Source organism: Lipophrys pholis (assembly GCF_963383615.2).
Source record: "Lipophrys pholis genome assembly, chromosome: 2".
Lineage (NCBI taxonomy): Eukaryota > Metazoa > Chordata > Actinopteri > Blenniiformes > Blenniidae > Lipophrys > Lipophrys pholis.
This window is the reverse complement of record NC_137636.1, coordinates 38,854,024-38,868,089: the sequence shown is the minus strand read 5'-3', so window position 1 is coordinate 38,868,089 and position 14,066 is coordinate 38,854,024. Positions and strand designations below refer to the sequence as shown.

At 46.1% G+C, this 14,066-nt stretch overlaps 2 protein-coding genes across 4 annotated transcripts in view; both read right to left on the bottom strand.

Annotated features, from left to right (window-relative positions):
* Nucleotides 1-3,741: 3,741 nt before the first annotated feature.
* Nucleotides 3,742-7,124, bottom strand: LOC308106877 (biogenesis of lysosome-related organelles complex 1 subunit 6-like). Its single transcript, XM_080458889.1, has 4 exons — nt 6,969-7,124; nt 5,174-5,261; nt 4,995-5,081; nt 3,742-4,907 (listed from the first exon to the last, which is right to left on the bottom strand). Exons 2-4 carry the CDS (start codon nt 5,195-5,197, stop codon nt 4,788-4,790), a joined length of 231 nt encoding a protein of 76 aa, XP_080315015.1. The 5' UTR covers nt 5,198-5,261; nt 6,969-7,124; the 3' UTR covers nt 3,742-4,787.
* A 1,917-nt stretch (nt 7,125-9,041) lies between these two features.
* Nucleotides 9,042-14,066, bottom strand: part of bloc1s6 (biogenesis of lysosomal organelles complex-1, subunit 6, pallidin) — a 7,718-nt gene continuing 2,693 nt past the window's right edge. For 2 of the 3 annotated variants that reach the window (XM_080490150.1, XM_080490152.1), the window contains exons 3-6: nt 13,409-13,568; nt 11,614-11,701; nt 11,435-11,521; nt 10,182-11,347 (exon numbers count right to left, since the gene is read on the bottom strand). In XM_080490150.1, the coding sequence (XP_080346276.1) occupies nt 11,228-11,347; nt 11,435-11,521; nt 11,614-11,701; nt 13,409-13,568 (455 nt within the window). In that variant the 3' untranslated portion in view covers nt 10,182-11,227. Of the gene's footprint in view, nt 11,348-11,434; nt 11,522-11,613; nt 11,702-13,408; nt 13,569-14,066 lie in introns of all 3 variants that reach the window. The other variant, XM_080490151.1, reaches the window with a different exon arrangement.

The window sequence follows — 14,066 nt, the reverse complement described above, 5'->3', positions numbered from 1 at the left end:
CTCATTCAAGTCCAGAAATAACAGCCAATTAAAAACATGTTCAAAGTTATATTTATATTTATATTTATATTATATATACTGTATAATCATTTAATTCTTGACTCAGTGTCGCCAGTGAGCCTCTCGCACTCTTTTATAAAACATATTTACAAGTTTATTTCTGCAGCTTTCTTGGTCTTTAAATGACACTGACCCACTATCTGAGAATACAAAGAAAAGCCTGGACCCCCCATCAGCCTGGACCCTCCATCAGCCTGGACCCCCATCAGCCTGGACCCCCCCATCAGCCTGGCCCCTCCATCAGCCTGGACCCCCATCAGCCTGGCCCCTCCATCAGCCTGGACCCCCATCAGCCTGGACCCCCCATCAGCCTGGCCCCTCCATCAGCCTGGACCCCCATCAGCCTGGCCCCTCCATCAGCCTGGCCCCTCCATCAGCCTGGACCCCCATCAGCCTGGCCCCTCCATCAGCCTGGACCCCCATCAGCCTGGACCCCCCATCAGCCTGGCCCCTCCATCAGCCTGGACCCCCATCAGCCTGGCCCCTCCATCAGCCTGGCCCCTCCATCAGCCTGGACCCCCATCAGCCTGGCCCCTCCATCAGCCTGGCCCCTCCATCAGCCTGGACCCCTTCAGGCCACACTGTGGTGCAGCTTCACGGGCGGGTTGGTCTTCGGCTGGATAAGATGTGTTGGTTTTGAGTTTCCTGCTGCAGCAGTGAGAATAAAATGAGAGTTTTATGTGAATTAGAAGGGAGCAGGACAGACACATGGTGTTTTGGATGCAGAGGAATGTAACCGACTTTTCTGTCAACAAGTCCTGGATTGTACGGACGGACAATAGAGTATAAAATAAATAGAGTGAATAGAAGGAATGTTTGTTGAAAATACAAGTCTTGTGTCGACCAATTCCGAGGCAATTTATGATTTATTCAGAGACGGCTGAGGCTGAGGCTGAGGCTGAGGCTGAGGCGGAGGCGGAGGCGGAGGCGGAGGCGGAGGCTGAGGCGGAGGCGGAGGCGGAGGCTGAGGCTGAGGCTGAGGCTGAGGCTGAGGCGGAGGCGGAGGCGGAGGCGGAGGCGGAGGCGGAGGCGGAGGCGGAGGCGGAGGCTGAGGCTGAGGCTGAGGCGGAGGCGGAGGCGGAGGCGGAGGCGGAGGCTGAGGCTGAGGCGGAGGCGGAGGCGGAGGCGGAGGCTGAGGCTGAGGCGGAGGCGGAGGCGGAGGCGGAGGCGGAGGCTGAGGCTGAGGCTGAGGCTGAGGCTGAGGCGGAGGCGGAGGCGGAGGCGGAGGCTGAGGCGGAGGCGGAGGCGGAGGCTGAACCCAGCAGGGAGTCGAGTCAGTAAACAAAGGTGCTCTGCTGCTCTTCTCGTGACACAATGTTGACGTCCGGCACTTTGCAGTGACGGAGGCCATCTACCGACTTCCGTGGCAAATAGTGGAGCCTTGATATGGGTCTTTATTGGCAGATCATAAAGCACTAAGGGTTAGAGGGAGGGTTATGGTTAAGACCAGGGCTAGGACTATTACTAGGACTAAATGTAGGGACAGGAGTAGGACTAGGTGTAGGACCAGGACTAGGGTTAGGGTTAGGATCAGGACTAGTGCTAGATGTATGGCCAGGACTCGGGTTAGGGTTAGGACTAGCTGTAGGGCCAGGGCCAGGACTAGGACTAGGACTAGGTGTAAGGCCAGGACTAAGATTATGGTTAGGATCAGGATGAGGACTAGGTGTAGGGCCAGAACTAGGGTTAGGCTTAGGATCAGGACAGGACTAGGTGTAGGGCCAGGATTCAGGTGAGGGTTAGGACTCGCAGTAGATTCAGGACTAGGGTTAGGGTTAGGAATAGGGCTAGGACCAGGAATAGATGTAGGGCCAGGACTAGAACTAGGCATAGGGTCGTGACTAGGACTAGGTGAAGGGCCAGGATTAGGACTTGGTGTTGGGCCAGGACTAAGATTAGGGTTAAGACCAGGGCCAGGACAAGGACTAGGAGTAGGGCCAGGACTAGAGGCAGGGCCAAAGCTATGACTAATGTTAGGGTGAGGACGAGGACCAGCATTAGGGCTAGGGTTTAGGCCAAGGCTAGGACTTGGGGTAAGGTTAGGACTAGGGCTAGGCCAGGCCTAGAACTAATGTTAGGGCTTGGACTGGGACTACGGTTAGAACTAGGGTTAAGCCAGGGCTAAGACTAGGTTTTGGGTCACAACTAGTGTTGGGACTCGGACTAATGTTAGGACTATGACTAAGATTAGGGTTGGGGCTAATACTAATGTTAGGGCTAGGACTCGGACTGGGGCTAGGGTTAGGACTAAGACCAGGGTTAGGGCTAGCACTAATTTTAGGAATAGGACTAGGACCAGGGTTAGGACTAGAATCAGGGTTAGGCAGCATGATCGTCAGACCTAACCCCAACCCTAACACAAACAATAGATCACACACATCACCCCAAAGTGCTTTACATTTACCCACAGTGATGAGGTGGGACGAAGAAACAAGGTTCAAACAGCTTGTTAACATTCTAATAATAAAAGGCATTCTATTCTATTGTAATTGGTTGTTCATGGTTAGATTGATTAAAGACAGATACACTGAAGGTTGTTTTAATACGTTTTAATTCAGGCTGAGTGGATTCTCCTGTCAGATCATCCTTTGTGAGGGTGCATGCGCACTAACCCAGCTGGTGGAGAAGAGCTGGTGATATAAACTGTTCTCTGCTGACCCCTGCTGGACTGAGAGGCTTTAGCAGTTCAAAGACAAATCAACTCGACTTCTCAAGACGGACTTTACATCGAGTTTACTGAGTTTAGAGTATTTGATCATGCACCAGGGTTCAGGATTTTACCCAAACACACTTACCAATAATGTAAAAATAGATGATAACAAGACCTACCAACAATGTCATAATTTTGGCCTTTTTAAATTAATACAAACACAAAATGTAATAACATGCCGGTAGTGTAACATATATGAGCCAACACTGTAATTTGTCTTGCCAATAATGTAATAAGTTATCAAATTATTGAAGCAGCATTTACAAAATCCCTTGAAAATGTTAGCACTTCAGCCAATCATGTCATAATAGATCAATAATACTACATTTCTTGGAAATACATTTTTTAAACAGGTCCAGTTTACTTTCCACATTAGTGGACAGCATGGTAGTTTTATTCAGCCATTGAGGATTCACACTCTGCAACACTCTGAATTATGGTTCTGAAAAATATTTTACTAGTTAGCATTTTGACTGATTAAAATTCTGGTTGTCTCATACCTTTACTCCCAGACTAGTAGCAGCAGGGATTGAACCACCAACTTTGGTTTGGTATCAGGTTCTACTGACTTCTGAGGAAAGGTCGAGGGTTTCGCCTTGAACAAATCGTCTTAAGAGTAATTTTCAACCACCCGTCTTCTTTATGCAGTTCAGTATGTAGGACTGCACATTCAGGATGGGTGACCAGTCCAAACACATAAACAGTCACACCTTCATGAAAGTTACAGTCGCCAATGTCCCGAATTCATAAAGCACGTCTGTGAAACCTTCCATCTCTTCCAGAACTGAATCAAGGTTTTCGTGAGGAGAAAAGCTGCTAATTGCAAAGGTAAGAGTTGATTACTGCACCACTGTTCAGCAACATCCTCCAACATATTCAATTCATCTGAAAGCATCACGATCAACTAACACACAAAGTGATGGTCTCTGAACATTTTCTATTAAAACTGTACAGAAAGAACAAATCCAGGTCACTTTTCATAGGTCTTTTATTACTAATTGTACAAACCAGTGGCGTCTAGGCTGAACTAGTGCATAGAAGCCTCTTTAAAGGTCCGTTAAACAAATTCACAGATGGTACACGTCCTCGTCTTCCACTTCCATCTGTACTTCTTAGACATCGTCTCGACCCCAAAAGAATAAAATGACATACAGGCAAATTTAGTGCAGACTATTTCATTTTCATTGAACACTCACAGGCCATGAGGCCCTACAACTACATATATTAATACTGTAAGAAAAGACACGGATTCTCCCGGCCAAATGACTGACTGGCGGCTGGACAGGTGTCTCTGAATATATTTTGTTCTGTTTGCAGGGAAGTGCACAAATTAGTGTGTCAGCGCAGGTTGACAGTGGGAAGTACCAGCATTTATGGATAGAGTCCATGTCTCATCTTTGGTTTCTGGAAGTCTTGGCAACCTCAGACAGGATCCCAGCAGAGGTTCAGCAACTTGTAGTCCATTTACTACAAATCCAAGCCAACTGTCAATAAAGTCAACCGTTTCCAAAGTCCTTTACTGTTTTGAAGATGTTTTTAAAGATCTTCACTTGTGAACAACCACTGTGCTTTGATTGATTTGAAAATGTGAGATTTAAGAAAACTGCTCATCTGGAAACAAGAAGAGTCAACTTATCAACTCAAAGCTCTTCAGGGAAAGCAGCTTTGGAAAAATCGGCCATTTTCTAACAGCTTGACAGTCTCAAAAGGAATCCGTTTGGATTTCCCCTTTTCAAACTTTTCAAAAAGTTCAGGAGCAAAAAGGATTTCAATCAATTCAGCCCCAAATCTCATTTTCACACTTTTTACAGATATTGAATGTCTCATTTTGGGCAAGATCTGCTTCTCATGCATATTATAGGTACAAATAAGCAGAAAAGCCTCCTGCTGGACCTCGTGACTCTCAAGCGAAGGCAAAATGGCCACGACTCTAAAATGACCATTTGGAAACTGGTCGGCACTGTCGTCAACTTAAATAGATTAAAATGTGCTGAAGATCCTTTATTACAGCAGGTTCCTAGGTTCTTTTAGCAGGTTTGGCGATAAGCTGTCGCTCTCTCTCGAGCTCCTTCTCACGCTGCTGCTCCTTCTCCAGCGCCTCCTTCTGCTTCTGCTGCTGCAGCTTCATCGCTCTTTTCTGAACAAACCAAAAAACAAAACCCACAATCAGCCCACGGTCGCCCATCCTGGCATTGAGCCTTCAGGGCGCAGCATCCTGGTGTACCTTTAGTTTAGTTGTCCTCTCGTGGAGCAAAATCATCTCCTTCCTTATGGTCACCAGTTTGTTGTGATAAACCTTCGCCTCTGTAAACTAAAGACAAGCTTGGTTACAAACGCGTCCTGAAGGCGTTCAAACGAGAAGCGTGAGAGTAAAAACACAAAGATCCTTAAGCGCAGCCTCACCAGGGAATTGAGGTCCACCAGCATGTTACATTCTCTGAACTTGGTGACTTCCTGGTCCAGTGTGTCTAATAATATCAGCTGATTTTGTCTGGTGGAGACAAAATAAACAAAAAAAATGAAAAACAACTTTTGTAAACATTTTGTTTATGTATTCATGAGGTGGTTCAGCGAACTGAAGTGTGATTATATTTTTGAACATGAGGCAGAAACTCATCAACACTGGTCTCATTCTGTAGAAACATGAACTGACTGCTGTTCACACACAAACCAAATCAATTCAGTCTTATTTAGAAAGTTTCTTACTTTCCCCACGAATTTAAAGGGTCATATTATTCAAAACCCACTCCCTAGAGGTTCTCCAGCAGTACTACTCGTCCCCATACCTGGACTGACGTCCCAGAAGTGAAGACAGTCTGTCCTCTCTGTCCCTGGCTTGTTCCAGGTTATAAAAAGTGTGTTGCTCCAAGCAGCCAATCAGAAATCAAACCCTATATAGTGTCATCGGGGGTTTAGCCAATCCCAATCAAGGTAGGCCCTCCCTTTGACTCCTCCCACAATTAGGCAGCTCTGCTCTGGCACATGGCACCACCAGAGGAAGTACTTCCTCCTCTTCCCAAGATGGGCATGTGTGGGCGGAGCCAGTCCAGCTCACACAGACACAGCAGATTCTGAATGTAGCTCCTATGATCCAATATTCAAATGAGGAAAATCAAGGAGGAGCTAGAAACTTAGAATACTGAAGGTTTCTGGACCGACCAGACCAGGAGGAGGAGGAGGAGGAGGAGGAGGAGGAGAACAGGAGGAGGAGGACAGGAGGAGGACAGGAGGAGGAGGAGGAGGAGAACGAGGAGGAGGAGGAGGAGGAGGAGAACAGGAGGAGGAGAACAGGAGGAGGAGGTGAACAGGAGGAGGAGGACAGGAGGAGGAGGAGCTAGAAACTTAGAATACTGAAGGTTTCTGGACCGACCAGACCAGGAGGAGGAGAACAGGAGGAGGAGGAGGAGGTGAACAGGAGCAGGAGGTGAACAGGAGGAGGAGGAGGAGGTAAAGAGGAGGAGAAGTTTAAACCAACAACCTTCAGGTATGAAGCTTCATTACTAAACCTCAGTGTTCTCTAGACTGGGCTGGACCTTTCAGTACAAAGATGTAGTAGAAAAAGAAAATCCAATATAATCAACCAGAAATGTTTTTAAAAGTGATGGAGCACTCTCAATCCGATCGACAACAGTGTTTTAATCCGCACTAATCTTCACTAAAGGCCTCTGCAGCCTATTTCTTCACTGTGTTTAATGGCAGACCGTGTTAAGAACGTTTACTGGAAACCTCTGATAATGAAACAGCTTAAACCTGTTAAACATTCTGAATCATTCTTTTAGGATTTAGAACAGACTTGATGAGACGCTGCTCAAGATACTATCCAACAATATTTGTCTTCCTTCCCTTAATCCACTGACCTCCCAGTGAATCCCTTCACCTGCAACACACTGAGAAAAGAGCACAGCTGCTCATCCCAGCCTTCAGTTCAACCAACCTCCTCCCTCACCCCTGTTACTGCAGCTCCATCTGGACAGACAGACCAACCAGTGAGGCAGCTTCACAGCCTCAGGCGCTCACTGAGTGTTGGTGTGACGCTCCTCATGGTTTATCTTTGTATTCGGCCTGAAAATAACTTCGGTACAACACAGGAAGGAACAAATGTGTCTGGGAAGTGATGTGATACAGGTACACTGTTAATGCTGAGGCCATCATAAAGCGCTGCAGCATGTCATTTACCACCAAGGACACAAATACTCACGTGAGCTCTTGTAGGGCTCGTTTAGAGTTTTGCAGATCTGGCAGGTAATGAGAAAGTAATCCCTCTGTGAGTTTGTCCACCGCATTTCTGTCCACGTATACGTCCTCTACCAGGGCTGAGTGTCCCACATCCAAGGATTCCTGCTGCGCCAACTGGACGTCTGGGAAACATGTCAGAGAGAATGATAGAAAAGATGATAGTAATTTCATAATGACAATAAGGAAGGTCTGAAAACTGCCGAGTGACTCTGAAGCTCGATTCTCCATTTTGTTGCACAGCTTCTTCTAAAGAGGTTCTTGAAAAATCCTAAATCAACTACAATCTGTGTCATCAGCTGACTGACGCCTTCCGCTGCACATGGTGGAAGTCGACCTTTTGACCCCAGTCCCAACCGAACCTTACATCATCGCAAGAAATCTGCTGAGTTGAACTGAATGTTGACAGACTAGTTTATTTTCATGATGGATGCTGGTTTACCTAATATCTGCACTTTGGGTACCATCAGGCCAAAAGACAAATCTACAGTATATATACAGTATAGGTCGTTTTATTTCTTAAGTTGAGTCGTCTTCATGACCAGGTCAGAATGAGGAATCCCCGGAGGCGGAGGCGGAGGCGGAGGCGGAGGCTGAGGCTGAGGCGGAGGCGGAGGCGGAGGCGGAGGCTGAGGCGGAGGCGGAGGCGGAGGCGGAGGCGGAGGCGGAGGCTGAGGCTGAGGCTGAGGCTGAGGCGGAGGCGGAGGCGGAGGCGGAGGCGGAGGCTGAGGCGGAGGCGGAGGCGGAGGCTGAACCCAGCAGGGAGTCGAGTCAGTAAACAAAGGTGCTCTGCTGCTCTTCTCGTGACACAATGTTGACGTCCGGCACTTTGCAGTGACGGAGGCCATCTACCGACTTCCGTGGCAAATAGTGGAGCCTTGATATGGGTCTTTATTGGCAGATCATAAAGCACTAAGGGTTAGAGGGAGGGTTATGGTTAAGACCAGGGCTAGGACTATTACTAGGACTAAATGTAGGGACAGGAGTAGGACTAGGTGTAGGACCAGGACTAGGGTTAGGGTTAGGATCAGGACTAGTGCTAGATGTATGGCCAGGACTCGGGTTAGGGTTAGGACTAGCTGTAGGGCCAGGGCCAGGACTAGGACTAGGACTAGGTGTAAGGCCAGGACTAAGATTATGGTTAGGATCAGGATGAGGACTAGGTGTAGGGCCAGAACTAGGGTTAGGCTTAGGATCAGGACAGGACTAGGTGTAGGGCCAGGATTCAGGTGAGGGTTAGGACTCGCAGTAGATTCAGGACTAGGGTTAGGGTTAGGAATAGGGCTAGGACCAGGAATAGATGTAGGGCCAGGACTAGAACTAGGCATAGGGTCGTGACTAGGACTAGGTGAAGGGCCAGGATTAGGACTTGGTGTTGGGCCAGGACTAAGATTAGGGTTAAGACCAGGGCCAGGACAAGGACTAGGAGTAGGGCCAGGACTAGAGGCAGGGCCAAAGCTATGACTAATGTTAGGGTGAGGACGAGGACCAGCATTAGGGCTAGGGTTTAGGCCAAGGCTAGGACTTGGGGTAAGGTTAGGACTAGGGCTAGGCCAGGCCTAGAACTAATGTTAGGGCTTGGACTGGGACTACGGTTAGAACTAGGGTTAAGCCAGGGCTAAGACTAGGTTTTGGGTCACAACTAGTGTTGGGACTCGGACTAATGTTAGGACTATGACTAAGATTAGGGTTGGGGCTAATACTAATGTTAGGGCTAGGACTCGGACTGGGGCTAGGGTTAGGACTAAGACCAGGGTTAGGGCTAGCACTAATTTTAGGAATAGGACTAGGACCAGGGTTAGGACTAGAATCAGGGTTAGGCAGCATGATCGTCAGACCTAACCCCAACCCTAACACAAACAATAGATCACACACATCACCCCAAAGTGCTTTACATTTACCCACAGTGATGAGGTGGGACGAAGAAACAAGGTTCAAACAGCTTGTTAACATTCTAATAATAAAAGGCATTCTATTCTATTGTAATTGGTTGTTCATGGTTAGATTGATTAAAGACAGATACACTGAAGGTTGTTTTAATACGTTTTAATTCAGGCTGAGTGGATTCTCCTGTCAGATCATCCTTTGTGAGGGTGCATGCGCACTAACCCAGCTGGTGGAGAAGAGCTGGTGATATAAACTGTTCTCTGCTGACCCCTGCTGGACTGAGAGGCTTTAGCAGTTCAAAGACAAATCAACTCGACTTCTCAAGACGGACTTTACATCGAGTTTACTGAGTTTAGAGTATTTGATCATGCACCAGGGTTCAGGATTTTACCCAAACACACTTACCAATAATGTAAAAATAGATGATAACAAGACCTACCAACAATGTCATAATTTTGGCCTTTTTAAATTAATACAAACACAAAATGTAATAACATGCCGGTAGTGTAACATATATGAGCCAACACTGTAATTTGTCTTGCCAATAATGTAATAAGTTATCAAATTATTGAAGCAGCATTTACAAAATCCCTTGAAAATGTTAGCACTTCAGCCAATCATGTCATAATAGATCAATAATACTACATTTCTTGGAAATACATTTTTTAAACAGGTCCAGTTTACTTTCCACATTAGTGGACAGCATGGTAGTTTTATTCAGCCATTGAGGATTCACACTCTGCAACACTCTGAATTATGGTTCTGAAAAATATTTTACTAGTTAGCATTTTGACTGATTAAAATTCTGGTTGTCTCATACCTTTACTCCCAGACTAGTAGCAGCAGGGATTGAACCACCAACTTTGGTTTGGTATCAGGTTCTACTGACTTCTGAGGAAAGGTCGAGGGTTTCGCCTTGAACAAATCGTCTTAAGAGTAATTTTCAACCACCCGTCTTCTTTATGCAGTTCAGTATGTAGGACTGCACATTCAGGATGGGTGACCAGTCCAAACACATAAACAGTCACACCTTCATGAAAGTTACAGTCGCCAATGTCCCGAATTCATAAAGCACGTCTGTGAAACCTTCCATCTCTTCCAGAACTGAATCAAGGTTTTCGTGAGGAGAAAAGCTGCTAATTGCAAAGGTAAGAGTTGATTACTGCACCACTGTTCAGCAACATCCTCCAACATATTCAATTCATCTGAAAGCATCACGATCAACTAACACACAAAGTGATGGTCTCTGAACATTTTCTATTAAAACTGTACAGAAAGAACAAATCCAGGTCACTTTTCATAGGTCTTTTATTACTAATTGTACAAACCAGTGGCGTCTAGGCTGAACTAGTGCATAGAAGCCTCTTTAAAGGTCCGTTAAACAAATTCACAGATGGTACACGTCCTCGTCTTCCACTTCCATCTGTACTTCTTAGACATCGTCTCGACCCCAAAAGAATAAAATGACATACAGGCAAATTTAGTGCAGACTATTTCATTTTCATTGAACACTCACAGGCCATGAGGCCCTACAACTACATATATTAATACTGTAAGAAAAGACACGGATTCTCCCGGCCAAATGACTGACTGGCGGCTGGACAGGTGTCTCTGAATATATTTTGTTCTGTTTGCAGGGAAGTGCACAAATTAGTGTGTCAGCGCAGGTTGACAGTGGGAAGTACCAGCATTTATGGATAGAGTCCATGTCTCATCTTTGGTTTCTGGAAGTCTTGGCAACCTCAGACAGGATCCCAGCAGAGGTTCAGCAACTTGTAGTCCATTTACTACAAATCCAAGCCAACTGTCAATAAAGTCAACCGTTTCCAAAGTCCTTTACTGTTTTGAAGATGTTTTTAAAGATCTTCACTTGTGAACAACCACTGTGCTTTGATTGATTTGAAAATGTGAGATTTAAGAAAACTGCTCATCTGGAAACAAGAAGAGTCAACTTATCAACTCAAAGCTCTTCAGGGAAAGCAGCTTTGGAAAAATCGGCCATTTTCTAACAGCTTGACAGTCTCAAAAGGAATCCGTTTGGATTTCCCCTTTTCAAACTTTTCAAAAAGTTCAGGAGCAAAAAGGATTTCAATCAATTCAGCCCCAAATCTCATTTTCACACTTTTTACAGATATTGAATGTCTCATTTTGGGCAAGATCTGCTTCTCATGCATATTATAGGTACAAATAAGCAGAAAAGCCTCCTGCTGGACCTCGTGACTCTCAAGCGAAGGCAAAATGGCCACGACTCTAAAATGACCATTTGGAAACTGGTCGGCACTGTCGTCAACTTAAATAGATTAAAATGTGCTGAAGATCCTTTATTACAGCAGGTTCCTAGGTTCTTTTAGCAGGTTTGGCGATAAGCTGTCGCTCTCTCTCGAGCTCCTTCTCACGCTGCTGCTCCTTCTCCAGCGCCTCCTTCTGCTTCTGCTGCTGCAGCTTCATCGCTCTTTTCTGAACAAACCAAAAAACAAAACCCACAATCAGCCCACGGTCGCCCATCCTGGCATTGAGCCTTCAGGGCGCAGCATCCTGGTGTACCTTTAGTTTAGTTGTCCTCTCGTGGAGCAAAATCATCTCCTTCCTTATGGTCACCAGTTTGTTGTGATAAACCTTCGCCTCTGTAAACTAAAGACAAGCTTGGTTACAAACGCGTCCTGAAGGCGTTCAAACGAGAAGCGTGAGAGTAAAAACACAAAGATCCTTAAGCGCAGCCTCACCAGGGAATTGAGGTCCACCAGCATGTTACATTCTCTGAACTTGGTGACTTCCTGGTCCAGTGTGTCTAATAATATCAGCTGATTTTGTCTGGTGGAGACAAAATAAACAAAAAAAATGAAAAACAACTTTTGTAAACATTTTGTTTATGTATTCATGAGGTGGTTCAGCGAACTGAAGTGTGATTATATTTTTGAACATGAGGCAGAAACTCATCAACACTGGTCTCATTCTGTAGAAACATGAACTGACTGCTGTTCACACACAAACCAAATCAATTCAGTCTTATTTAGAAAGTTTCTTACTTTCCCCACGAATTTAAAGGGTCATATTATTCAAAACCCACTCCCTAGAGGTTCTCCAGCAGTACTACTCGTCCCCATACCTGGACTGACGTCCCAGAAGTGAAGACAGTCTGTCCTCTCTGTCCCTGGCTTGTTCCAGGTTATAAAAAGTGTGTTGCTCCAAGCAGCCAATCAGAAATCAAACCCTATATAGTGTCATCGGGGGTTTAGCCAATCCCAATCAAGGTAGGCCCTCCCTTTGACTCCTCCCACAATTAGGCAGCTCTGCTCTGGCACATGGCACCACCAGAGGAAGTACTTCCTCCTCTTCCCAAGATGGGCATGTGTGGGCGGAGCCAGTCCAGCTCACACAGACACAGCAGATTCTGAATGTAGCTCCTATGATCCAATATTCAAATGAGGAAAATCAAGGAGGAGCTAGAAACTTAGAATACTGAAGGTTTCTGGACCGACCAGACCAGGAGGAGGAGGAGGAGGAGGAGGAGGAGGAGAACAGGAGGAGGAGGACAGGAGGAGGACAGGAGGAGGAGGAGGAGGAGAACGAGGAGGAGGAGGAGGAGGAGGAGAACAGGAGGAGGAGAACAGGAGGAGGAGGTGAACAGGAGGAGGAGGACAGGAGGAGGAGGAGCTAGAAACTTAGAATACTGAAGGTTTCTGGACCGACCAGACCAGGAGGAGGAGAACAGGAGGAGGAGGAGGAGGTGAACAGGAGCAGGAGGTGAACAGGAGGAGGAGGAGGAGGTAAAGAGGAGGAGAAGTTTAAACCAACAACCTTCAGGTATGAAGCTTCATTACTAAACCTCAGTGTTCTCTAGACTGGGCTGGACCTTTCAGTACAAAGATGTAGTAGAAAAAGAAAATCCAATATAATCAACCAGAAATGTTTTTAAAAGTGATGGAGCACTCTCAATCCGATCGACAACAGTGTTTTAATCCGCACTAATCTTCACTAAAGGCCTCTGCAGCCTATTTCTTCACTGTGTTTAATGGCAGACCGTGTTAAGAACGTTTACTGGAAACCTCTGATAATGAAACAGCTTAAACCTGTTAAACATTCTGAATCATTCTTTTAGGATTTAGAACAGACTTGATGAGACGCTGCTCAAGATACTATCCAACAATATTTGTCTTCCTTCCCTTAATCCACTGACCTCCCAGTGAATCCCTTCACCTGCAACACACTGAGAAAAGAGCACAGCTGCTCATCCCAGCCTTCAGTTCAACCAACCTCCTCCCTCACCCCTGTTACTGCAGCTCCATCTGGACAGACAGACCAACCAGTGAGGCAGCTTCACAGCCTCAGGCGCTCACTGAGTGTTGGTGTGACGCTCCTCATGGTTTATCTTTGTATTCGGCCTGAAAATAACTTCGGTACAACACAGGAAGGAACAAATGTGTCTGGGAAGTGATGTGATACAGGTACACTGTTAATGCTGAGGCCATCATAAAGCGCTGCAGCATGTCATTTACCACCAAGGACACAAATACTCACGTGAGCTCTTGTAGGGCTCGTTTAGAGTTTTGCAGATCTGGCAGGTAATGAGAAAGTAATCCCTCTGTGAGTTTGTCCACCGCATTTCTGTCCACGTATACGTCCTCTACCAGGGCTGAGTGTCCCACATCCAAGGATTCCTGCTGCGCCAACTGGACGTCTGGGAAACATGTCAGAGAGAATGATAGAAAAGATGATAGTAATTTCATAATGACAATAAGGAAGGTCTGAAAACTGCCGAGTGACTCTGAAGCTCGATTCTCCATTTTGTTGCACAGCTTCTTCTAAAGAGGTTCTTGAAAAATCCTAAATCAACTACAATCTGTGTCATCAGCTGACTGACGCCTTCCGCTGCACATGGTGGAAGTCGACCTTTTGACCCCAGTCCCAACCGAACCTTACATCATCGCAAGAAATCTGCTGAGTTGAACTGAATGTTGACAGACTAGTTTATTTTCATGATGGATGCTGGTTTACCTAATATCTGCACTTTGGGTACCATCAGGCCAAAAGACAAATCTACAGTATATATACAGTATAGGTCGTTTTATTTCTTAAGTTGAGTCGTCTTCATGACCAGGTCAGAATGAGGAATCCCCTTCTGAAAGAGGACAAACTCATAGAATGGTGGACAAGAGTTTGAAGAATACAAGTTCAT